Here is a 27987-nt window from a genome sequence, read left to right as displayed (position 1 = left end):
CCCTGCTCCAACACACCTGAATCCAATGAAAGACTCCTTAGCAGACTTTTAATGAGCTTTTCATTGGATTCAGGTGTGTTGGAGCAGGGAGACAACTAAGAGTGTCAGGAATGTGGCTCTCGAGGACCGAACTTGGCCACCCCTGAATTAGAGTAAGAGAGTATAGAAAATGGATGGTTTGATGGATGGACTGAGATGAGTCCAAGGAAGTAAAAAGGCAGCATGATCGGGATCTTAACTCTGATCCCAGCTCCTTATCCACTCCGCTACCTATGTTTAATTCAAAACTTTTAACATACTGTAGGACTTAGTCACTTTTATACAATATGTAAATATTTGGACAAACTAGGTATTAATATAAATAATCATTTTTACAACCACCTTTTTTCAAACAACTCATTAGTAAGTTCTTTAGTTCTCCTTTTCTTCAATTAGTGGTACCACAGCAGACCTGACATGGATCTGAATGTTGATTTGGCACTTGTCGTAAGAGGCCGCCACACCGCCATCTTTAGACAAGTCGTAAAACAGTGGTGCAGCTTAGCTAAAGTTTCTATAACAAATGTTGATTTTGTTATTAAAACACCCAGTTCGGCACACACATTCTAAATTCACTGTTTATTTTTAGATGTTGAGGCATCTTAGAGCTGACCTCTAATGAAGAATTACACAAGGGTCCAAATTTAAGAATGTGCTAGTCATATTGAAAGGTATACCACATTATTTGTCTAACTATAAATATTCCAAAAAGGTAGAGTTTGGACTATATGACTGAATGTTATGGGGTAAAAACAGCAAAAGGATGGCAAAGTACAATTTTAGTTTGTACAGGTGTCAAAAGTTAAAGTTGCTCCAGTTTTGGCAAAAAGTGATGCAAATTATTGGTTAATAGGGTTTTAAAAAGGAATAGTTTGCACCATGTGTCATGCTTAGTTATCACGTTACAGGTTAACATATGTTGTAGAATTCAAAGGACATAAACTTTGTTTGACTTTACTTTGGAGACCAAACATCCAACACGGTCAAAATTATTCCATTTATTAATTCCATTAGCTCAACCAATAATTTACACCACTTTTTACCAGCTCCCCATGACCCTTAACTGGTGCATTTATGACAAAATGGACAACAGATTAGCTATGCCACCACACTAAAATACAAACTGGTAAATGTGGCTGGAGCTGGCACTTACAAAAAAAAAAGTTGCAAGAATGAGAAGTGAGGAAAGCCACCAAAACATCTGTGAAGGTGTTATAGATTTCGCTAACTGTGGAAACTTTGCATTTAGTACAGCAGATAATATTTGCAGAGGAATTCCTCAAATCCGGTTACAAGCACCAAGGTTTGACTGTGTACACCTGTTGGTACATATTTTAGAAAAATAACGTTAGAACAAAATAATAAAAAAGGCTGCACACTTACTCCTTACTTTATTTTATGTGACAGCATTTCGAGCTAATAGGGTTTTAAAAAGGAATAGGTTAGCACCATGTGTCATGCTTAGTTATGATGTTACGGGGTAACATTTGTCACGTCATAGAATCCAGTGGACATCGACATTGTTTGACCTTTACTTTGGAGACCAAACATTCAATTCACAGTCAGAACTATTCCATTTGTTAATCCTATTAGTTCAACCAATAATTTGCACCACGTTTTACCAAAACTGGAGCAGCTTTAACTTTTGACCCCTGTACAAACTGAAACTGACCTTTGTCACCATTCTTGCTGTTTTTACCGCATAACTCCAGAACATTCAGTCACAGATAGTCCAAACTATACCTTTTTGGAATCATTATCAGACACATAATGTGGTATCACTTTCAATATGATTGGAACATTTTTTTAATTTTGATCCCTGTGCAATTCTTCAATTGACCCCTACTTGGCCCCCTATTGAAAATTCAAATGGCTAAAGTTACATTTCTACAATATTTACCAAAAGGTATACACAGTCAAATTTTGGTGCTTGTAACTGGATTTGAACTATTCTTACAGTTACCTGCTGTACCAATTGTGCTACTTTAGTTCAGATCCACTGTCGAGTGGAAGTTAGGCACGTATGATGCTCAAGCCCAGGCTTGATCTGTTATAGTGTACAAACTTTCTTCTCTGTTCCACGCCACTGTGGAGTCATTTATGTAGCTAGTGGCTGCAATTCCTTTATAGTTAATGCAGTATTTTCATGATGAAATCTGTACAAGCAGATATTCTTTTATTAAACTGCATCGTGGTGGAGCAAAGGCAAAACCACAAAAACAGACTGTCCAAATACATATGGACCCGAGTAGGGTTTAACAGAAGTGATTAAAAATCTTTGTGTGAAAAGATGGGCTTCTGTTGACTTCTTTCAATGGTTTTTATTTAGAACAACACCAATGTTTTGAGCATTTTCTGTGATATAGTACATTTAAAATTAAGTTACTTCAAAACTGTATATTTAAACATTAAATATCGGTGATGTGTGAAGAGCATTGTCAGTGGGGCTGCACAGGTTTTTTTCCTTTATCAGCTTAAGTTCATCATTTTGTGTCTTACAAAAAAACAGTTACAGAAATACTATAAACATATCCTAAGCATAACAAGTTTGCAGAAACTTTTTACAACAGCAGACGACAATATCTACGTGTGATTCTCAGACTGTATTTCAGTAGATATTCGTCTTGGTATCCGCCCTGAAAACTGAATGTGGAGGGTTACTTAATTTTTTTCTTTAACATAATTCAGATACAGAAGAGAAGTGCACCCAAAATAGACAAACAGTAATCTGAGGTAAAAGTTGTCATTAGAAATGGAATCCACACTACATTAATGCAGAAAACAAGAAAACCATCCACCAAGTCTTATTCCACAAAGGGACAATGTAAAACTGGAAAAAAAAAAAGTAAAAATGTTCAAAACATGTACAATATCACCAGCATTTAGTAGTATTGTACTTTTGGTCAGTATGTTGACCAAAAATCCAACGCACAAAGATTTAGTGATGTGTAATAATAATAATAAAAAAGGAAGAAGTCCACGTGGGCTTCAGGAGGATGCCAGAGTGCCATCCTCATGGATGTCATCAGTCAGGGGGTCCTGGGATGGTGCAGCGATCTCAACCATGCTCAGGCCAGTGTGAGGGACGCTAGTGTTTGAAATGTGTCTTTGTAAATGCTTAATCCAGTCCTCCTGGACAGACAAGGGACCCTGGAAGACGAGGTCACAGAACCTGTAAAGAGGAAAGATGTCAACAGCCACACTGGGACTTAAAAAAAAAAAAAAAAAAAGTCACTTCCACCAACACTAAATTTTTTCATTCTCTAAATTATCTGATCCAACATGCAAGACAGGACAGATTAATGCACATACACTACCAGTCAAACGTGTAGACACTTTCCCCTTCAACTGAATACAAAAGTGACCCTTGAAAATAAATGAATCAAACTACTGGTTTGTGGTCACTACCTTGAGATACTAAGTTCAAAGTTGTGATTTTTTTTTTTTAAGCACTGTCCCTTTTGAGCTTAAAGTGTCATGGTACAACCTTACAATGTACAAATGTTTCAAAAACCAGTTCAAGTGCCACCCATGCACCAGAGTTTGAGATTTTCTGTCACCAAGAGCAGTGCTTCTTCAAAGATACTGTTTTTCAAAAAGCATTTGATTCAGTTGATCTGGTTGCTCTCTCTATTGGATCCCCAAGAGGGTACTGGAGATCATGACCAGCCAATATAGTTATTGCAAATCCTGTACAGTCGGGGCAGACAGACGGAATTCTTCCAAGTGAAAAGTAGTGTTCCTCAGAAGCGTATTGTGGCTTCTGACATGTTCAGTGCTTGCATGCACTGCGACAAAGGCACCTAACTCCCAACTTTAGGTGCCTTTGTTGGCAAGAAAAGGTTTACTGACTGGTCATTTTTACTGACTCAATATCAACTGAAAAATTGAGTGAAAAATCGAAGTATGTGACTTTATCCCAGTGAAAACGGGCATTCATCAGGGATGTGTTCTGGCTCCTACACTGATCAATGCTTGTATGGCCTGGGTGTTGGGTAGGGTTCTAGAAAATAGTGACATAGCGAGGAGAGGTTTGCTGACCTTGACTTCACAGACAATGTGAGCTTTACAGAATCAATAGATACTTTGACTGCAGCACTTGAGAAGCCAAGTCAGGAATCAGAGTGTCTGCGTTTGAGATTGTCCTGAATTAAAACTAAGATCCAGGCTTTTAATGACTTCCTGGACTCAGCCATCAGAAGTGTATCTGTGTGTGGTCAAAGTGTTGAACTTTTAGAGACTGTCACTTCCTCGGCCTTTGAGATCGAGACACACCTGGGAACAGTTTGTGCAGTCATGAGGTGACTAGACAGAGGTGTTTGGTGATACAGATATCTTTGCAGGCAAGCAAAGGTCTGCATCTTAAGCATCCTGGGGCTTCATTTACAAAGACTTCATAGAATTCCTACTACAAAGTCGAGTATGTTCAAAACTGGAAAGTTGTGTACATCAAATCCCCCCCAATCAAACTGAAATCAAGTGCACGAGCACAAACCTCCACCCACTCTCTTTCCTCAATGGCCCCAATTGGAATATGCAAGTTAGTATAAATTGGCCTGCGTAATGCAAAGTAAAAAGGAAAAGAAACTTCACTGACTGAAGTCAAGGTTTTGCTCTCGGAGGTAGAGGCCATAAAACATTTTATTTGGTCTCTGGCCATCGGGATCAGTACAAAAACTAAAAAAAAAAAAAAATAGTAGCTCAACTGGATGATACAAGACATCACAGTTTCAGCTACAAAAGTGGGCATGGCTAAACTCCAAAGGTCATATCAAGGTAAAAAAACAAACAAAAAAAAAAAACCTTAAAACTACATCAGATATGTTTTGGAGCCATCTACTGGCTACCCTTATACAAAATTTCAGTTCAATATCTTTAAAAACTACTGACCAATGGCTCCATTATTTGGTTTTCGGATGCTGAAAATGGCATCTGCATGTGGTTGAAATGCCAACACAATACAAAACCTATGCAGCTACACCTAAATCTGTTCCCATGTGGACGGGGCCTAAGATGAAGCATATGACTTGGGAGAGAGTGTCTGCTTCCGACATTTCGGCCATGTGGCCCATTTTTCTGTGCACGATCCAGCACGCAGGTACCTGTGTGTTGAGGATCCCAGTACCCGGAGAAGGCCAAGGGGATGCCCACAGCTCATCTGGCTGCAGCAGACAGCTGGTTATTTTATAGATGTGGGAATGGACCGGTTATCTGCCTGGGGGAGTGGCGGGGTTTTCATTCAGAACCCCGGCCAGTTAAGAGGTGCTGTGGGTGTGAAGAGCAGCACCTGCTCTGATCAGCAGTGACAGCTACACAAGTGTGTATGTGTGTTTTGTGGGTGATGCGTAACACAGGGTGAGTACAATATTTATTAATTGGATCCCGATGTCTTTTTTTTTTTCCCTCCAAGTTTCCATGCCAGTCACCACAAAACTAACTTAACAAAATAAGCATTAGGGTTGGTATACCGGTAATAATAATTCTACCGGTAAGAAATTTCATCTCAGGTATGAACCAGGTACGAGTACAAGGTTCGTGAGTACTTGTGATACGTTTCCGGGTTCCGGTGTATGGGTGCGCGTCATTTTTGAATTGTGTCGTGAGTACTTGTTCACGGAAATATTTTGGACGATTAAGGATTACGAGTAAGGATTGTGGATATTTGCTGTTAAGATCAGAAACTGATTAAACCTCTGTGTAAACTTGGGTGTCATTTTATGCTGTTTGGTGAGCAGAAGCTAAAGGTTAGCTATCGGTTAGCCGCTAACTCAGTCTTCTCATCGTCATGCCACCAAAAAAAACCATTAATGGAGGAAAATGAGGACATTAGGAAGGCACTCGACTTTCTCTCACATGATGTTTGTGAGATTAAGTCTAAACAAGACAAGATTTTGCAACTTGTGGAAGAAGTCGCAAAACTACGGGCGCAAGTCGAGGAGAGGGACAGGAAGATTGCAGCAGTGGAGCGAAGAGTGGATGATTTGGAGCAATATTCAAGAATAAATGATGTTATTGTGACCGGGTTGAAGTTAAAACCCCGGTCATACATGCATACTGTGACCACAGACAGCGAGGACAGAGCCGGCGAGCTGGAGAACAAGTGGCAGCTTTTCTCGCAACCAGACACATTAATCTGGACGTGGATACCATCGAGGCTTGCCACCCTCTGCCAGGTAGGGACAACAACACGCCAGCTGTGATCTTGAGGTTTGTAAACAGGAAAAATAAAATTGCACTAATGAAACAAGGGAAAAAGCTAAAGGGCACGAATGTTTACTTGAACGACCACTTAACAAAAAGGAATGCGGACATTGTTAAGAAAGCCAGATATTTACGGAAACAAAACAAAATACAGAACACATGGGTTATGAACTGCAAAGTATACATTAAACTTAAAGGTACACCTGAGGAAGCCAAGGTACTCTTAATCAAAGACATAGAACTAAAAAAATACGAATGAGGATAAAAACTGTATTACACAGATATAATGACATCCATTCTTTTATCATGGAAGAAAATGATGTAGGGATACAACAAAGGATTCTGGACTATGGACACTTGGAACTGAAATCATTTGAGTACACTGATTATAGGGCATTAGATTTGGAAGATGAATTAGATCCTGATAACCTGTTTTTATTTTTCCAACCCAATAGATTGCAAATATTTATCTGAAGATGATTATAACTATTTTGTTGACTCCAAAGGGAAACTCTCAATTATTCATTTCAATAGTAGGAGCATGTATAGTAACTTTATCCACATCAAAGAATATTTACAACAATTTACCCAGCCATTTCACATTATTGCGATTTCTGAAACGGTTTAATGAGGATAAAGGCATAGATTTCGAGTTAGAAGGTTATAGTTTGAACTATGTAAACAGAGGAAATAAAATGGGTGGTGGAGTTGCTGTATATGTCCATAATATTAAATTCAAAGTAATAGGAAATATGACAATGACAATATATGACACATTAGAATGCATAACAATAGAGATACTCAATGCAAAAAAGAAAAATACTATTGTAAGTTGCTTATACAGATCACCTGGTTCAGGTCTGGAATTTTTTACAGAGTGGGTGGAAAAAACATTTTCCACAATAGGTAACAAAAACTATTCATCTGTGGAGATTTCAATATTGATTTGATGAACCCAAATAATCACAAACCAACTGATGACTATATCAATAGGATGCACAGTATGAGTTTTTATCCAGCTATCACTAAACCTAGTAGAATTACATCTCATAGTGCTACTCTCTGACATTTTCACAAATGACATGGAGTCTACAAGTATCAGCGGCCTAATGATCTGCGACATATCTGACCACCTGCCTGTCTTTATAGTATATGACAACTGTAATCACCGTAAAACACCCCAAAAACCCATATACAAACGAATAAAAAATGACAATGCTATCAACTCACTATATCATAACCTGCTAGAACAAGATTGGAATACAGTATATAGGGAAAGAAATGTGGATTCAGCATTTGATAATTTTTAAAAAAATCTTTACTTCAGTATATAATAAAAACTGCCCAATTTGTCAAATTAGTAAAAACAATATAGCTATAAAAAGTCCATGGATAACCAAGGGGTTAAGTAATGCTTGTAAGAAGAAAAATAATTTATATAGACAGTTTATTAGTTTAAGGACTGAGGAATCTGAACATAAATATACAATTTATGAAAATAAACTGACTGATATGAGAACTAGCAAAAAACTATACTTATAGCAATTTATTACATAACAATAGGAATAACACTAAAAAGGTTTGGGGAATATTGAATACTGTTAGTAAGGGTTGTAAAAGTAATAAGTCATATCCAGACTATTTTACTAAGAATTTTGATAACTATAATATGAATGACATTGTAAATAGTTTTAACAATTTTTTTTTGTAAATGTTGGACCAGAGTTGGCTGATAAAATTCCTAAGTGCAAAGAAAATCAGCTTGACAATTCACCCATAGAAAATAATTCAAAGACAATGTTTCTGTCTGGAGTAACCGAGGCTGAACTAATAGATAGTGTTAAGTGTAAGAACAAATCATCTACTGATTGTTATGATATAGATATGACTGTAATAAAAAGAATTATCCAGAGTATTTCTAATCCTTTAACATATATATATATGCAACCTATCATTCCAAACAGGAAAATTTCCAAACAAAATGAAAATTGCAAAAGTAATACCATTGTATAAAAATGGAAACAAACACAACTAACTACAGACCAGTCTCTCTACTCCCTCAGTTTTCAAAAATATTAGAGAAACTCTAACAACAGATTAGAGAAATTTATAGATAAAGACAACATAATTAATGAAAGTTAGTATGGCTTTAGGTCAGCTAGGTCAACATCAATGGCCATAAATGATGCGGTTGAAGAAATCACGAATAAATTAGACAAGAAGAAATATGCAGCTGGAATATTTATTGATCTCAAAAAAGCCTTTGATACTCTTAATCATGGAATTTTACAAAAAAAAAAAAATTGGAAAGATATGGCATTAGGGGAGTGGCTTTGAACTGGATCCAAAGTTATTTAACAGAGAGACAACAGTCCAATGTTGTTTAATTTGTATATAAATGATATATTTGGTGTTTCAAAGTTATTAAAACTAATTCTATTTGCAGATGATACTAATATATTCTATTCTAGTGACAATTATCATGACTTAATTCATAGTATAAATAATGAATTACTTAAACTGAAATTATGGATGGATATTAACAAACTTTCCCTAAATTTAAATAAAACTAAAGTAATAGTGTCAGAAATAAAATTCTTAGGAATAACTACAGACAGCAAATTAACCTGGAAAGCACACATCAGACACATACAAAGTAAAGTTTCTAAAAGTGTCTCAGTTATTAACAAGGTTAAATACTTCTTAGATTATAATGCATTGTATTTACTGTATTGTTCATTAGTGTTGCCCTACCTAACCTACTGCATTGAAATTTGGGGCAACAACTATAAAAGTTCACTACATCCCCTCTTTATACTCCAGAAATGTGCTATTAGAGTTATACACAAGGTAGGATATTACGAGCACACTCATAATCTATTCCTGTAGTCTAAGTTGTTAAAACTATATGAATCAGTCGATTTTTATACAGCACAACTTCTGTACAAAGCAAATAAAAATATCCTGCCTATTAATATTCAAAAGTTCTTCACACACAGAGAAGGGGGTTATAGCCTGAGGGGCTGTAGTAACTTTAAGATTTAGCCAGTAAGAACTACGAGGAAAAGTTTGTGTGTGTCTGTGTGTGGGGTTAAACTCTGGAACCGACTGGGGCAGCAGCCTAAGCAATGTACAAATATTCATTACTTCAAATCAAAGTATAAGGAAATGATTTGGTCACAATACAGGGCTGTTGGTTAGGAGGGTCATGATTATATATTAAAAATAAAATTAGAACATTTTCAGGAATGTAAAACAATATAAATAACTGCCTATATTATAGTGTGTTATTGATTATATATGTGATCAGAGGATCCAGAGTGGGCATTGGGTCTGAGTGCTGACTGTGTTAAGATGAAGCTGTGTCTGGTTTTTGTAGTTGTGCTGCTGCTGGCTCTCCATCTTTCACTGCAGGTGAGGAGCCAGAGTCTGAACAACACCGGTGACTCAGTGAATACAACTACAAACATGACGGTGGCTAGCTACTTCACAACACCTAGTTTCAACGCTGCAGTGAACACAGTCGAAGACAAATAAAGGTTTTCCGAAGAGCGAGGCCTTCACGCTGCTGCTCCCAGTTGCACTCGTGCCCACTGTGGTACCTGGCGATGGCACACGACACATCACCAAGTGGCTTAATGAAATATCTATATTATATAGTAATATGAATATAACACATATTAGATTGATAACCAACATGTTTGTGTGTTTGTCCTTGTTGTTTGTGTGTGTTGTGTGTGTGTGTGTCTTTCTGTGGTGTTGTGAGCCATCTGTCATGCTGCTGGTTCCGTTCTGTCTTAGTATCCATGACCATCCAAATCTCTATATTCACAGCTGGCAGGTCTCTAGGGATGGTACTCCAGGGTAGCCCCCTGCCTTGAGAGACCATCTCACTGTCAGACCTGCCATTTTAGTGCACCAACATCAAACTTCAGCAGAACCAGTGGGTAATGACGTCTTGGGATAACCTCAGGATATTACCTCACTAAGGTTTTTTTTTTGTTGTTGTTTTTGTTTTTTAAAATTGCACCTCATATGACTCCATGTTTTAGCAGGTTCTCACCAAGGACCTGTGGTTTTAATGCACTCATCTCAAGCGCCTCAAACTAAGCAGGGTAAACATCATCAGTAATAATAATCATCATAATAAATCCAAAGATGTGTTCCTTGTGTGTCTTGTCTGGTCCTCTGTTGTGTGTTATTTTGTCTATACTGTCCAGGGTGTAATTGTTATTCACTCCTGTGTTTAATTTAATTTAATTTTAATTTAGCTTATAATGCGCCAAATCACAGCAAAAGCCGTCTCAAGGCGCCTTACATAAAACAAGTCAACATAAAATTGAATAAATAATTAAAAATGAAAAAAAAATACATAAAAACAGAATAAAATAAATAAAAATAAAAACTATCCATAAGAAAGAGAATAAAAATAGGTTTTGAGTCTTGACTTAAAAATATCCACGGACTCAGACTGCCTCACGGTCGCAGGAAGACTGTTCCACAGGGTGGGTGCACAATACGACTTCTTCACCCTGGGAACACAGAGAAGTCCTGCATCCTGCGACACTATGGTATTGTATTATGTTATGTTTATATATATATATGTGTGTGTGTGTGTGTGTATATGTATATATGTATGTGTATGTATATATGTATATGTATGGGTGTGTGTGTGTATGTGTGTATATATGGATATATATATATGTGTGTGTGTGTGTGTGTGTATATGTATATATGTATGTGTATGTATATATGTGTGTGTATATATGTATATGTATGGGTGTGTGTGTGTATGTGTGTATATATGGATATATATGTATGTGTGTGGGTGTATGTTCACATATATATATCATTGTATTATTTATATGCTTTATATATTATATATGAAATATTAAGCTCAAAATGACGGCAACCGTGTAATTTAGGTAATTTAATTTGAGGATGGAATTGGGGTGGGAGTCAATAAGCTTGTCTTCATCCCACTCCTTTCCAAGTTGATTCTGTTTGTGTTAATTCATTTATGCCTTTTTTGTCTTTATTAATTTTCTTTTTTTTTTTCACCATTTTATGAACAGTGTCAAGTGTGTACATAAAACTGTACTATTTGTTTATATTATTGCTTATATATTATGTTGACTTGGAATAAACAAACCGAACCAAACCGGTAATAATAATTCTACTGGTAAGAAATTTCGTCTCACCGGTAAGAAGATAAAACTTAAAAAAGAGAGGCAGGGTTGAGACGCTTTGTGCAACCGCGCAGCGCACCTTATTGACGTCACAGAGCCACACGTGTAGCAGAGCGGCATCGCAGAGCGGGGCAGAAAAGATGACGAGAGACAAAAACAAGCATGGCTGAAGGCGGAGGAGACGCGGAGACAGCAGATGATGAGATTGTTGCTAAACGGGGAGGTTACCTCCGTCATTTGGAACTATTTTGGTTTCTACAAAGCAGACGTGGAGCAAGAGACAGTAATATGTAAAGTCTATAAAGCTATGGTGAATGCAAAAGGAGAAACACAACAAATTTGTTTTTCCATCTCAAACACAATCACAAAATTGAGTACGAAGAGTGCATCAAGAAGCAAGAGACAGAATCAGCTAAGTCAGTCGAAAATACAAAATGCATTTGCTCACAGCATTCCTTACAACAAGAAAAGTAAACGATGGCAAGAATTGACTGATGCTGTGACTTATTTGGCCAAAGACATGGTGCCTATTTACTCTGTTGAAAAGGAAGGATTTAATCGCCTCCTCCGCAAATTTGAGCCCAGATACATAATGCCTTCACGAAAATATTTCTCAAAAACCGCCATTCCTACATTAAATCAAGAATGTCGCGAAAAACTAAAAGCAACGATGACTACAGTGGAGTTTTTTGCCTCGACGACAGATTTGTGGAGTAGTCGAGCGAATGAACCATACATCAGCCTCACCGTTCACTGCATAACCAGTGACTGGACTTTAAAATCCTCCTTCTCCAAACAAGTTTTTTCCCTGGAGATCACACAGGTGCAAACATCTCAAATGAGTTAAAGGAGTTTCTTAATGAATGGGAGCTGGACGAGAAGGAACAAGTGTGCGTAATCACGGACAGTGGATCTAATGTTGTGAAAGCTGCAGCCCTGAACGAGTGGACGAGATTGGCTTGCTTTGAACACTCGCTGCAAAGTGCCTTCGGTAAGCGTGCTTTTTTTCCCCCCTCAACTGCATGTTTTACTGCTTTTAGCTTTATTATATGTCATTTGTTTTTCTCCAAACAATTACAAAACAAATTTAACAACAAATTACATTTTTTTTATATTGAAAATTAAGTAAAATATAATAATGTATATACATTACTCACAAAAGTTGGGGATATTATGGTTTCATTCTAAATTCCTTTTTTGAACTTTGAATGCACATTAAGTTGATCTGTAAAGATTTTAGTGCATTTTAAAATTTATCTGAAATTTAGAATGAAAGCAGAATATCCCTAACCTTTTGTGAGTAGTGTATTTATATTTTTTTTTTACATTTTCATGTTGTAATGCTGTAAATGCAGAGTAAAAACATGACTAACACCTGAAAAAAAAGTTCTGTGTAATACTGAGTTTGGATAAAAGCATACAACAGTGTTTAATTCTAGATGATTTAAGTTGTTTCAATTAGTACAACTTAAAAACAAACACACACAAGCCTAATAATGGAGCACAGTCTTGGTTGACAACAGCTGCTACAGCAAATTGTAGGCCTATAGGTTGAAAGGAATATTGAATGTATAAATATTTATGTCATTTCTTTTTTTTTTTTTCTTTTGCAGAGGCAAGCATGAAGGATCCCAGCATTGACAAAGCTGTTGGAACTTGTAGAAAGATTGTAGGTGCATTCTCCCATAGCTGGAAAAGACAGCAGGCACTCAGAAAGGCACAAGATGAACTCGGCCTTCCTCAGCACAAGTTAGTTACTGAATCTGTAACGCGGTGGGGGTTGAGACAGAAGATGATAGAACGACTACTTGAGCAAGAGAAAGCTATTGCTAAAGTCCTTACAGCTGAGAGGTCAAGCCGGCATCTAGTGCCTTCATGGCAGGATTTAGATGTTTTAGACTCTGTGAGTAAAGCCTCGGTCCCACCGAGTGAAGAAGGAGTGAAGAAGGAGCCACGCACCCTGGTTTTTTTTTGTTTCGTGAGCTATCGTGGCATTATAGTGGCTCAGAGTGGCTCTTAGAGGCATTATCTTCAGTTAACGAGGCTCCTCTCTGAGCGTGGCGCTAATTTCAAGATGTTCAAAATTTAGCAACAACAGCGTGGCGCAGTTTGTGTTCCAGTTACTGCGACGGCTTAGAGGCATTTGCGTGGTGCTTACGAGTCTGCAAAAAGTCTATTATCCGTGCACCTGGCACCTTCGCAGGACCTGAGAGGCTATTTTTGGAGCGGCTCCTCCTCTTGCGCACACAATTGCACCTGCTCTGTGCGCTGGACTATATTTTGTAGTGGATTAATCATTTTCTGCCAAACCTTGGATGTTGAAAACACTTCTAATCACTTCTGGCATCACAGAGGACTGTTTCATCTGGACGCTTTTTTTTCCCCCCTCTCTTTCCTGCTCCATGAGGGATATATTTTGAACAGCTTAAGGTAATTATTTTTAATGTTTTTTATAGCTTGATAAAACAGTTCCTAGCTGTAAAAGTATGTCTGTATGTTGATGTCTGTTGTATGTAAAGTATGTTGATTTAATATCTTGTTAATGGATCACATGAGCTCCGCTGTGTGTGCGCAGTGAGGCAGGACCTGAGAGGCTATTTTGGAGCGGCTGTCTTGCGCACACAAATCCACCTGCTCTGGGCGCTGGACTCTATATAAAATAATTATTTTGTAGCGGATTAATCATTTTCTGTCAAACCTTGGATGCCGAAAATACCTCTCATCACTTCTGGAATTAATGGATCACATGAGCTCCGCTGTGTGTGCGCACTGAGGCAGTGACTCATCATTACACTTCAAACGAGCATTTAGGCAGAGCGCCAGCTCACAAAAGAGTTATATTTCAGTCAATATTGGACGAACACAAAGTTAAAATTTGGGTGACTGCGTGAAAGTGGATGTGTGTTTAAATGGAAGATAACTAAGAGCAGGAGCTGTGCGGCAACACAGGTGGAGAGCGCGCAAAAGACCGATTTTGAAGACATAACACAAAGTTAAAAGTTGTATCATGGTGACTTGTAAGCTGCGGAAGAAATATATATATTATATATATAGAAAATGATCCACAGGTGTATATAATAAAATGGCCACCTCATTCTGTATGCAGAACGGCACCGCGCGCAAAAGAGTGCTTTTGCAGAAATAAACGGACGAACACAAAGTCAAAAGTGGATTCACATTGTAAAAATGATTGTGTTTAAAGCCAAAGAAAAAAATCAAGCCAACAAGCCACAGATGGAAAGGAAGCCACTAGAAAGAGCAGAGAGGCAGCTGTCCATGAAAGGACAACAGCAGCGCGCGCGCAAAAGAGCGCTTTTGCAGAAATAAACGGATGAACAGAAAGTTTTGTGTGTTTAAAGCCGCGCAAAAAAAAAAAAAAAGCCAGAGAGCCACGGAGCCAGCAAGGAGCACAGAGGCGGCTCTCCAGGAACCCGTGGTTCGGGTCTAGCTGGTCTGGTGCATTACAGGTGGACAGCAGCCTGGTGCACAGCGCATAACTGCGGAACTGTGATGGAGTGTCTATTTTTGGACTGCGTAAAAAAAAAAAAAAAAAAAAAAAAAAGGGACATCTTTAAATGCTGTTGTGAATCTGTGAATTGAAAACCCACACTTTAAAGGGACCAGGTGTGGGAGGGCTGGAGGTTTGGACCAAACTCATGCCTAAACATGCGCCAACATGGCGCTATCATGGCACTACGTGGCTTAGTGTGGCTGATGCGAGCCATTCGAGGCTGTAATGACAGGTCGGTCGTGGCTCACTAGAGGCTGCTACGCGGCACATGCGGGGTACAGAGAGGCACATAGTGGCACCTTCATAGTGGATACATGATAGATGAAAATGTGCGTCATTCTTCAAATAATCACCCCACACCCATGTGTGGCTCCTTCTTCAGCCTTCATTATTCGGTGGGACCGAGGCTTAAGGCTCTTGGGCCTCTTATAGACTTTACTGATGCCTTAAGCCTCGGTCCCACCGAGTGAAGAAGGAGTGAAGAAGGAGCCACGCACCCTGTTTTTTTGTTTCGTGAGCTATCGTGGCATTATAGTGGCTCAGAGTGGCTCTTAGAGGCATTATCTTCAGTTAACAAGGCTCCTCTCTGAGCGTGGCGCTAATTTCAAGATGTTCAAAATTTAGCAACAACAGCGTGGCGCAGTTTGTGTTCCAGTTAATGCGACAGCTTAGAGGAATTTGCGTGGTGCTTACGAGTCTGCAAAAAGTCCATTATCCGTGCGCCTGCCACCTTCGCAGGACCTGAGAGGCTATTTTTGGCGCGGCTCCTCCTCTTGCACACACAATTGCACCTGCTCTGTGCGCTGGACTCTATATATTTTGTAGCGGATAAATCATTTTCTGCCAAACCTTGGATGTTGAAAACACTTCTAATCACTTCTGGCATCACAGAGGACTGTTTCATCTGGACACTTTTTTCCTCTTTCCTGCTCCATGTGGGATGTATTTTGAACAGCTTATGGTAATTATTTTTAATGTTTTTTATAGCTTGATAAAACAGTTCCTAGCTGTAAAAGTATGTCTGTATGTTGATGTCTGTTGTATGTAAAAGTATGTTGATTTAATATCTTGTTAATGGATCACATGAGCTCCGCTGTGTGCGCGCACTGAGGCAGGACCTGAGAGGCTATTTTTGGAGTGGGTCTCCTCCTTTGCGCACACAATTCCACCGGCTCTGTGCACTGGACTCTATATAAAATAATTATTTTGTAGCGGATTAATCATTTTCTGTCAAACCTTGGATGCCGAAAATACCTCTCATCACTTCTGGAATTAATGGATCACATAAGCTCCGCTGTGTGTGCGCACTGAGGCAGTGACTCATCATCACGCTTCAAACAAGCATTTAGGCAGAACGCCAGCTCACAAAAGAGTTCTATTTCAGTCAATATTGGACGAACACAAAGTTAAAATTTGGGTGACTGCGTGAAAGTGGATGTGTGTTTAAATGGAAGATAACTAAGAGCAGGAGCTGTGCGGCAACACAGGTGGAGAGCGCGCAAAAGACCGATTTTGAAGACATAACACAAAGTTAAAAGTTGTATCATGGTGACTTGTAAGCTGCGGAAGAAATATATATATTATATATATAGAAAATGATCCACAGGTGTATATAATAAAATGGCCACCTCATTCTGTATGCAGAACGGCACCGCGCGCAAAAGAGTGCTTTTGCAGAAATAAACGGACGAACACAAAGTCAAAAGTGGATTCACATTGTAAAAATGATTGTGTTTAAAGCCAAAGAAAAAAATCAAGCCAACAAGCCACAGATGGAAAGGAAGCCACTAGAAAGAGCAGAGAGGCAGCTGTCCATGAAAGGACAACAGCAGCGCGCGCGCAAAAGAGCGCTTTTGCAGAAATAAACGGATGAACAGAAAGTTTTGTGTGTTTAAAGCCGCGCAAAAAAAAAAAAAAAGCCAGAGAGCCACGGAGCCAGCAAGGAGCACAGAGGCGGCTCTCCAGGAACCCGTGGTTCGGGTCTAGCTGGTCTGGTGCATTACAGGTGGACAGCAGCCTGGTGCACAGCGCATAACTGCGGAACTGTGATGGAGTGTCTATTTTTGGACTGCGTAAAAAAAAAAAAAAAAAAAAAAAAAGGGACATCTTTAAATGCTGTTGTGAATCTGTGAATTGAAAACCCACACTTTAAAGGGACCAGGTGTGGGAGGGCTGGAGGTTTGGACCAAACTCATGCCTAAACATGCGCCAACATGGCGCTATCATGGCACTACGTGGCTTAGTGTGGCTGATGCGAGCCATTCGAGGCTGTAATGACAGGTCGGTCGTGGCTCACTAGAGGCTGCTACGCGGCACATGCGGGGTACAGAGAGGCACATAGTGGCACCTTCATAGTGGATACATGATAGATGAAAATGTGCGTCATTCTTCAAATAATCACCCCACACCCATGTGTGGCTCCTTCTTCAGCCTTCATTATTCGGTGGGACCGAGGCTTAAGGCTCTTGGGCCTCTTATAGACTTTACTGATGCCTTAAGCCTCGGTCCCACCGAGTGAAGAAGGAGTGAAGAAGGAGCCACGCACCCTGTTTTTTTGTTTCGTGAGCTATCGTGGCATTATAGTGGCTCAGAGAGGCATTATCTTCAGTTAACAAGGCTCCTCTCTGAGCGTGGCGCTAATTTCAAGATGTTCAAAATTTAGCAACAACAGCGTGGCGCAGTTTGTGTTCCAGTTAATGCGACAGCTTAGAGGAATTTGCGTGGTGCTTACGAGTCTGCAAAAAGTCCATTATCCGTGCGCCTGCCACCTTCGCAGGACCTGAGAGGCTATTTTTGGCGCGGCTCCTCCTCTTGCACACACAATTGCACCTGCTCTGTGCGCTGGACTCTATATATTTTGTAGCGGATAAATCATTTTCTGCCAAACCTTGGATGTTGAAAACACTTCTAATCACTTCTGGCATCACAGAGGACTGTTTCATCTGGACACTTTTTTCCTCTTTCCTGCTCCATGTGGGATGTATTTTGAACAGCTTATGGTAATTATTTTTAATGTTTTTTATAGCTTGATAAAACAGTTCCTAGCTGTAAAAGTATGTCTGTATGTTGATGTCTGTTGTATGTAAAAGTATGTTGATTTAATATCTTGTTAATGGATCACATGAGCTCCGCTGTGTGCGCGCACTGAGGCAGGACCTGAGAGGCTATTTTTGGAGTGGGTCTCCTCCTTTGCGCACACAATTCCACCGGCTCTGTGCACTGGACTCTATATAAAATAATTATTTTGTAGCGGATTAATCATTTTCTGTCAAACCTTGGATGCCGAAAATACCTCTCATCACTTCTGGAATTAATGGATCACATAAGCTCCGCTGTGTGTGCGCACTGAGGCAGTGACTCATCATCACGCTTCAAACAAGCATTTAGGCAGAACGCCAGCTCACAAAAGAGTTCTATTTCAGTCAATATTGGACGAACACAAAGTTAAAATTTGGGTGACTGCGTGAAAGTGGATGTGTGTTTAAAGCCATGGAAGATAACTCCAGTTGAGCAGCTAAGAGCAGGAGCTGTGCGGCAACACAGGTGGAGAGCGCGCAAAAGACCGATTTTGAAGACATAACACAAAGTTAAAAGTTGTATCATGGTGACTTGTAAGCTGTGGAAGAACTAAAGAAATACATATATATATTGAAAATGAACCACAGGTGTATATAATAAAACGGACACCTCATTCTGTATGCAGAACAGCACCGCGCGAAAGAGCACAGAGGTGGCTGTCCATGAAAGGACAATAGCAGCGCGCGCGCAAAAGAGCGATTTTGCAGAAATAAACGGACAAAGTTTTGTGTGTTTAAAGCCGAAAAAAAAAAGCCAGAGAGCCGCGGAGCCAGTAAGGACCACAGAGGCGGTTCTCCAGGAACCCGTGGTTAGGGTCTAGCTGGTTTGGTGCATTACAGGTGGACAGCAGCCTGGCGCACAGCACACAACTGCGGAACTGTAATGGAGTGTCTATTTTTGGACTGCGTTTAAAAAAAAAAGAAAAAAAAAAAAGGGACATCTTTAAATGCTGCTGTGAATCTGTGAATTGAAAACCCACACTTTGAAGGACCAGGTGTGGGAGGGGTGGAGGTTTGGACCAAACTCATGCCTAAACGTGCACTAACATGGCGTTATCACGGCACTATGTGGCTTAGTGTGGCTGATGCGAGCCATTCGAGGCTGTAATGACAGGTCGGTCGTGGCTCACTTGAGGCTGCTACGCGGCACATGCGGGGTACAGAGAGGCACATAGTGGCACCTTCATAGTGGATACGTGATAGATGAAAACGTGGGTCATTCTTCAAATAATCACCCCACACCCATGCGTGGCTCCTTCTTCAGCCTTCATTAGGGACCGAGGCTTTATCATCTGAGAAGTATGTGACTGTGTCCTGCCTGAAGCCTACTTTGCATCTCTTCAACAGTGAGCTACTGTTGAGGAAAGAGGAGGACACAGAACTCACACAGACAATCAAAGGTTCAATAACTGCTTACCTGAACAAAAGGTACAGTGCACCAGAGATCCAAGACTTAATTAACATGGCAACAATCCTTGACCCACGTTTTCACCTTCAGTATTTGAGTCAAGAAGAAATCCTGGCCTTCAAATCCAGAGCTGTCACAGAAATGAAATCCATTGCTGCTACACCATTAAATCACATCAGCTCTACTACACCTATAGCTGACCCTGACACTGAATGTTCAGAAAATGTAGGGAATGCACAAAAGAAGCAAAGGAAAAGCCTGGGAAGCTTTTTCAAGAAAAAAACTGAAAAAGGCTGTCTTTCTAACAGAGACAAGTTGGCTACAGAGTTAGACAGCTACTTGCAAGGCCAACTGATGGTGGATGGTGAGACCAATCCTCTCACATGGTGGAAAATGCAATTAGCCAAGAAATACCTGTGTATTCCGGCTATGAGTACACCATCAGAGAGAGTGTTTAGCTCTGGTGGTAATGTGTTAACTTGCCAAAGAATGCTACTAAAACCAAGCAGTTAATATGTTGGTTTTCTTAACCAAAAATCTTTAAACCAAGCCATAACTTTTTGAAACTCATGCTAAGTTCATGTTTAGAAGGTTCAGCATGATTTACATATTGCTTGTTTTGCACCTTTCTAACAGTTGGAAACTGTTAAATTTAAGTTTACAGAAAGTTTAGTATTCTACATGTTGCTCATTTTGCTCTGCTTACTTTGCACTGGTCATGTTTTGCATAAATAAATGCACGTTACATTTAGATACAAGTGTATTTATTTACATGGTTCAACTATTTTTTTTTTATTACCAGGCTCTTTTAAATATAATTATCGTTATTTTTATCGTTATTGTGATACACTGTAAAATTTATCATGATAAAGGCTAAGGTCTATATCGCCCAACCCTAATAAGCATCATGCAGAGTTTTTAACTTGTGAAATCAACCTGACGCTTACAAGGAACAATTTTTTCCCCCTGCTGTGTGTATTCAAGCCTCTTTTCAGTCCCTTCAGAAATTTAAGATGCCAAAATTTCAACAATACTTCGACCAATATATTGCTGAGATACCCATCTAGTTGGAAAGTTTCCATAGGAATTAAAGAGTAATTTGCAAAATCGCAAGTTAATCGAAACAGGGAAAATAAATGTAGTTGGGAAAAAAACATATTGCAGCATAATCTTTTGTGTGGTTTGTTTGAGATATAATGAAAATTCAGTTAAATTTCTAACCTGCACTGTGTATTCCTTCTTCCCTAATCCCATTCCTCATTAAAGTTGTACTTGCACTTAAATCCAAGTCAACAATAATTGTATTAGAAATGTCTGTATGAATGCCTGCTGATGACAAAACAAAATGTTTACAGTCTATCGAGTGCTTCAGCAGGAACCATGTGCAAATAGTTTTCCATCATCCAAATGGATGTTTTCAGTAACTGACTGAATATTTCATTACTTTGAAACAGTTTTAGTTTGAAAAGCCTATGTAATTTAAATAAAGTACATCAACGCCACTGTGTTTTTTTTTACTCCACAATTCATTGATACGAGTCCATGGACCAAGCAAGGTTTCGGTACTACTTAAGGGGAACTAAACAACAGTTACAATCCAGGCTCAGAGTACCGTGACCTACACAAACAAGTACAGTGGCCGTCCCAGGGTGGCAGCTGTAGCCAGGTAGGGGGTCAATGAAGAATTACAGTTGTGTTCAAAATAATAGTGTGTAAAAAAAACCTGAGTAAAGCTCAAAATCCTTTTAATAGCTTTTATTTTCATACACGCAAATGCATCAGGAACACTGCACATTCTATGCTAGTCCAAATTTAAAAAAAAAAAATATATATTAAATTTATTACTTTATAGAAAATGAAGAAAACGGATTATTAGGCTGTTTGACACAGGGGTCAAAACTGAAAAATGCTCCATTTTGAAAAGTAGAAAAGTATACCACATTATTTGCCTGATCCAGTGATGAAAGTGAGGTCAGAAAAAAGAAAAAGAAAGTACCCCACACCCACCTGAACTTTTTGTTGAAGATATTTGTGGGTGGTGAACCTCGACTGTATAATTTTTTTTAAATTCTAGATGTTCTGGGATGCATTCTGGTGTACTTTGGAAGCAGAATTCTGTGAATAAGTTCCGTTCAAAGTAAAAAAAACAACAACAAAAGGCCAAACGTTTGATCAAATCTTAGTAGTCATGCTTCTCACAGACACACTGAACTGTCTGCAGTTCAATGTGTCTGCAGGTGTTGTGATTCTGTGGCTCCTATCCGTTTATGTCACAAGTCAAAATGTTACTGAAATCTTTGTATTCAAATTGCTCATCTTTTACAACAGTATGTTTCATCTGTTTCCTCTGTGACACACATGAATACAAAAGTTTGATAAAACATTTGTCCATATTCTTTGTGAAATGTGTGTAAATAAGAATATCTGTGTGTCAGTCACTCTTTTTTTACAACAATTTATGGGACGTCTTCATCTTACATGTTATCTTTAATAATTACAGAAAATGACTAATTTTTCTTGATGAATCATGTGACTGCCCTCGGTGTGATTTCATTTTGGTTAAACAAAAAGCGGCTGCTGTAGCACAGGGAGGTTCTTCTACAGGACGGGTGTCACCAAACAGGAAGAAGCAGAGGCCCATCGAAAAGTACTGACAGTAAAATACCAGTTGATGTTCGGGTACACTGATCTCGGTCTGTGCGCGAGCTGCAGAACAGACATGAACAGAAAGCATGTTATCGACTTACCGACTCCGCGCGAGACACACGCACTACTGATGATCTAAGAAACTTACTGTGTATTTAGCAGTGTTGGAGTATTTTTTATAAACACAGTGCTGTGTGTTGATCAAACACTAGCTGCTCGCTGCACCCTGCAGAAAAAGCTGGAGGAAATGTGCACTTGTAAACAAGTTTAAATGACTAAAGGCACCTTGACACTTGCACGAATTTGATCCCCAGGCTGCCGTGCCAATGCATCGTGCCAATGCATCCCTGTTGATGCCACCCTATATAAAATAATCATTTCGTAGCTGATGATGCATTTGCGTTTCGTGTGTGGGTTTTTTTTTTTGTAAAAGCAAACACTCACTTGATTTTGAAAGAAGATAAAAGCTTAAAAAAAAAATTAGGGTGCCATTTTTTTCTTCAGATTGTAAGGCATACGCTCACGTGCGCCACTAGCTCAGGCAGTGGATGCTCTCATTTTGGCCGAACAATGATATACAGTTTCTGTAAATTCTGTGTTAGTACGCGCCCGACGTGCTTGAGTTTCTGCACAAAATAGTTCCAAAACAATGCTTTATTTGTGATGACAGTGCGTTTTCATGGGTAACAAAAACATAAGGAGTATATATGGCACAAGAACGTGTGTCTTGTGTGTTTTTACACCTAAATGATTGCAAGTCAATATACTCACACTCATCCAGCAGCATCTTCTCATTTCAGCAAATTCAGCGCTGGGTCAGGCGAAAGTAGTCCGGCGAGCTAACCCACAATGCCAAAATAGCAGAGATGTTGCTCCAATGAGAACGGTTAACCCGCCAAAATGTGAACCAGCTGCAAATTGTGAATTATCCACAAACCCTTAATTGCAAAATGTGAATACTGAAAAATACCTCACAAAATGTGAACGTGGGTCTGCAAAACGTGAATATCATTCACAATATGTTTTTTCAGTTTAAGTAGTTTATAGTTTCAGTTTATGGCTCAATTACTGCAGGAAATCTTGATCGCAAACACTATCACCACAAAAATTATTTTTATTTTTTTGGTGGGGGTCACTACAGCCAGTGAGGTGGGGAGGTGATCCAAACAGCTCTCAATGATGAGGAGTTTCACTGGGACAGTTCACCTGTCAAACTCAGAGATGACAGAAACCTATCCCTCCGGTAAACGGCTCAATAATCTTAAGAGAAACGTCGTAGAAAAACAAACACCACCAGTTTCTAACCTCAGGAAGGTAGAAACAAGCAACAACCTTATTTATATCCATATGAGCCATCATTTGAGCTGGAAAAATAATACTGACCTGAACGAGCAGGCGGCAGAGAAACTTTGAATGAAGACATAGAACCCCTCTCAAAGCTATTTAAAGATGTCAATCATGAGTAACTTTTGTGCGGATTAAAGTCACTAACTGGGACTCTTATCTTGTTGCTGGCAAGAAACGAGAGTCGTCCTCCATTCCCTTTGCACCACTCCAAACACTGTGCCGCTCTCTGCCGAGTCACTTTAGAAAGATACAGCCCGGTTGGAATTAATAACTTCAAAGCAAATCGCCGTTTTAAATGAAATAACAGCTTTTCCCAAACGTTGTAATACAGACAATATATATATATATATATATATATATATATATATATATATATATATATATGAATGACGCGCAGCTGGCTGAGCTCATCAGAGTCTATGGAGTTACATTTATGCCATTAATATCTGAAAGTAAATGCTTTTGACAAAACAACAGATTTTGTTTATTTCTATTTATGCCCCGAGATCTAGGATCCAGTGACCATGTACAGATTTAGGTTATTTCTATTTATGTCCACAGATCAAGGATCCAGTGACCAATTTCATATTTATTTACTTTAAGACTCAATAAAATCTTGTTGACATAGAAAACTCGTAAAGCCTACTTTTAGTACACAGAAGATTCACAGGAGGTATCGATAGATAAAATCTTATCAATACCCATCCCTATTTACAATTGTATTCTGGACTTACATTGAACTTACTAAATAAAATCATGCATGTACGTTTTTAATACAACCCCTGGCAAAAAGTATGGAATCACCGGCCTCGGAGGATGTTCATTCAGTTGTTTAATTTTGTAGAAAAAAAGCAGCTCACAGACATGACACAAAACTAAAGTCATTTCAAATGGCAACTTTCTGGCTTTAAGAAACACTATAAGAAATCAAGAAAAAAAAAATTGTGGCAGTCAGTAACGGTTACTTTTTTAGACCAAGCAGAGGGAAAAAAAATATGGAATCACTCAATTCTGAAGAATAAATTATGGAATCATGAAAAACAAAAGAACGCTCCAACACATCACTGGTATTTTGTTGCACCACCTCTGGCTTTTATAACAGCTTGCAGTCTCTGAGGCATGGACTTAATGAGTGACAAACAGTACTCTTCATCAATCTGACTCCAACTTTCTCTGATTGCTGTTGCCATATCAACTTTGCAGGTTGGAGCCTTGTCATGGACCATTTTCTTCAACTTCCACCAAAGATTTTCAATTGGATTAAGATCCGGACTATTTGCAGGCCATGACACTGACCCTATGTGTCTTTTTGCAAGGAATGTTTTCATAGGTTTTTCTCTATGGCAAGATGCATCATCATCTTGAAAAATGATTTCATCATCCCCAAACATCCTTTCAATTGATGGGATAAGAAAAGTGTCCAAAATATCAATGTAAACTTGTGCATTTATTGATGATGTAATGACAGCCATCTCCCCAGTGCCTTTACATGACATGCAGCCCCATATCATCAATGACTGTGGAAATTTACATGTTCTCTTCAGGCAGTCATCTTTAGAAATCTCACTGGAACGGCACCAAACAAAAGTTCCAGCATCATCACCTTGCCCAATGCAGATTCAAGATTCATCACTGAATATGACATTCATCCAGTCATCCACAGTCCACAATTGCTTTTCCTTAGCCCATTGTAACCTTGTTTTTTTCTGTTTAGGTGTTAATGATGGCTTTCGTTTAGCTTTTCTGTATGTAAATCCCATTTCCTTTAGGCGGTTTCTTACAGTTCGGTCACAGATGTTGACTCCAGTTTCCTCCCATTCGTTCATTTGTTTTGTTGTGCATTTTTGATTTTTGAGACATATTGCTTTAAGTTTTCTGTCTTGATGCTTTGATGTCTTCCTTGGTCTACCAGTATGTTTGCCTTTAACAACCTTCCCATGTTGTTTGTATTTGGTTCAGAGTTTAGACACAGCTGACTGTGAACAACCAACATCTTTTGCAACATTGCGTGATGATTTACCATCTTTTAAGAGTATGATAATCCTCTCCTTTGTTTCAATTGACATCTCTCGTGTTGAAGCCATGATTCATGTCAGTCCACTTGGTGCAACAGCTCTCCAAGGTGTGATCACTCCTTTTTAGATGCAGACTAATGAGCAGATCTGATTTGATGCAGGTGTTAGTTTTGGGGATGAAAATTTACAGGGTGATTCCATAATTTTTTCCTCAGAATTGAGTGAGTCCATATTTTTTTCCTTCTGCTTGGTCTAAAAAAGTAACCGTTACTGACTGCCACAATTTTTTTTCTTGATTTCGTATAGTGTTTCTGAAAGCCAGAAAGTTGCCATTTGAAATGACTTTAGTTTTGTGTCATGTCTGTGATCTGCTTTTTTTTTCTACAAAATTAAAAAACTGAATGAACATCCTCTGAGGCCGGTGATTCCATAATTTTTGCCAGGGGTTGTATATAGATGATTTACTGCCCACTGCTGGAACGGCGTGAGTCAGCAACAACAACACTACTAAAACTAACATGAACCACAAAAACTTTTAAAGCCCCAAAATCCTGAACTCCCATGGTGCATTGCAGCACAATGTCCACTGTTCACTGTTGAAATGTAATGTCACTAATTTCTCCAAAAATATTAGTCCTATCAACTTCCCCTTTTCGCAGTGTTCATCCTTGACCCAAAATACCACATGGAAAATGTCACCTCTCCCCAGTTTCTCTGTGATCAAAGCCATACACATACACACAGAGGCCACTTGGCTATTATAGATATTTATATTTTAATGGATTGGTATTACAGTTGCATTTTCATTCCTTCTCATGAGTTGGATAATGTATCTGTAAAGTTATGTTTATTCTAAACGTAACATCTCGTCATAATCGTTTAAAATGCCCTGCACAATGACACGCATTCACACATAGTGTTTTCGAATAGGTTGCACAATGTTCACGCAAGTAGCATGAAATTAATAAGTGCCAGAAATTTTTAACATTTTAAAATTTTCTTTGCACACAGTTCACGACACATTTACTCACTGGCACGCAAGACTGGGTGCCAGTGCGGAGATTAAAATTTGTGCAAATGTCAAGGTGCCTTAATCAAAGACACCTTTATCAGGCTGATTCTTACTGGAATGAATCATAGTTTTTATCTATTGGTGCACAGGGCACACGGCGGATTCATCAATGCGGCTTTTGAAGAATTCAATGCGGAAAAGCAGCAGCCACAGAACTTCAATGAAGCGGAGCACAAGGCTGTTTTCACAGGCTGCATTCACAACTGAACAACATGCACGTGCAGCTGCTTCAACTCCACTCAGTATGATTATTACTGACTGCATAGAAATTAATGCACATCACTTTAAAAACGCATCACCATGATACAAAAATCACATTCATGTCAACGTTGCAATTAATCCATAGTTCATGTGCATGTCTATTTTCTGGGTAAATACACAGCATCTCAAAAAACAAAAAACTGAATTCCGGGAATAACTGGAAAATCTTCATCTCGCTGACCGTAAGTATTCCAAAAAGGTATTGTTTGGGCCATCTGTGACTAAATGTTATGGAGTTATGGGGTAAAAACAGCAAAAATGGTGACAAAGGTCAATTTCAGTTTGTATAGGGGTCAAAAGTTAAAGTTGGTCCAGTTATTGGTTGAGCTGACACGGTTCTTAAAAAGAAATAGTTTGGACCATCTGTCATGCTTAGTGATGAGGCAACATCATATGTCAGAGAATCTAATGGACGCTGATCATGTTTGACCTTTACTTTGGAGACCAGGCATTCAACATGGTCAAAACTATTCCATTCATTAATCCTATTAGTTCAACCAGTAATTTTCATCATTTTAATAACTGAAACTGACCTTTGTCACTATTATTTCTGTTTTTATCTGATAACATTCAGTCACAGATAGTCCAAACTATACCTTTTTGGAATCATTATGACCAAATAAAAAATGGGGTATAATTTCAATATGACTGGAGCATTTTTATATTTTGACCCCTCTGTAATTCTTTGCTGGCTATAGTTACCACCCCGGGATGGACACCATACATTTTGTATCATTCATGGTACACTGAGGCTGGATTGTAATTGTAGTGTAGTCCCCTTAAGTGGTACTGATTAGGCAAAAATTGACTCATGGGAAATATAGCCTAATAACTGCTCGACACGTACGGGCAACACGCGTAGCATTTTTTTTTGGTATTGTGGGGACACTATTCACTCTTCTAATAAGCCTGCACTGATCTACAAACACAAGGACATCAAATGGATTTACAATCATTTACACAGCTGTCTGGATTTATGAGTGTTTTGGAGCTCATCATCAATGGTACCAGAATTGTAAGAGAACTTTAACGAAATGTTCATGCATGAGGTGCACTTTCTGTAGCATTTCCAACTGTAAAAAAACAAAAACAAAACAAAAAACAAAACAACAGTTTGTACTTGTTGTGTTTCCAATTCATTCATAAGGACGTAATATGACAAAATTCTACCTGCAGGTGAGTCTGTACATTTCCTCAGGGGTTTGTGATAACTGCAGGGAC

The 27987-nt window shown here is 38.9% G+C and overlaps 1 protein-coding gene across 1 annotated transcript in view; it reads right to left on the bottom strand.

Moving 5' to 3' along the window:
* Positions 1–2348: 2348 nt before the first annotated feature.
* znf644a (zinc finger protein 644a) overlaps positions 2349–27987 on the bottom strand; it is a 90409-nt gene continuing 64770 nt past the window's right edge. The window contains exons 8-9 of the mRNA XM_034182729.1: positions 27937–27977; positions 2349–3211 (exon numbers count right to left, since the gene is read on the bottom strand). Coding sequence (XP_034038620.1) covers positions 3028–3211; positions 27937–27977 — 225 coding nt within the window. The 3' untranslated portion in view covers positions 2349–3027. The remainder of the gene's footprint in view (positions 3212–27936; positions 27978–27987) is intronic.

This window comes from Thalassophryne amazonica, chromosome 12, assembly GCF_902500255.1.
Source record: "Thalassophryne amazonica chromosome 12, fThaAma1.1, whole genome shotgun sequence".
NCBI lineage: Eukaryota > Metazoa > Chordata > Actinopteri > Batrachoidiformes > Batrachoididae > Thalassophryne > Thalassophryne amazonica.
Note: the sequence above shows the minus strand (reverse complement) of the source record. Positions and strands in the feature narration are given on the sequence as shown.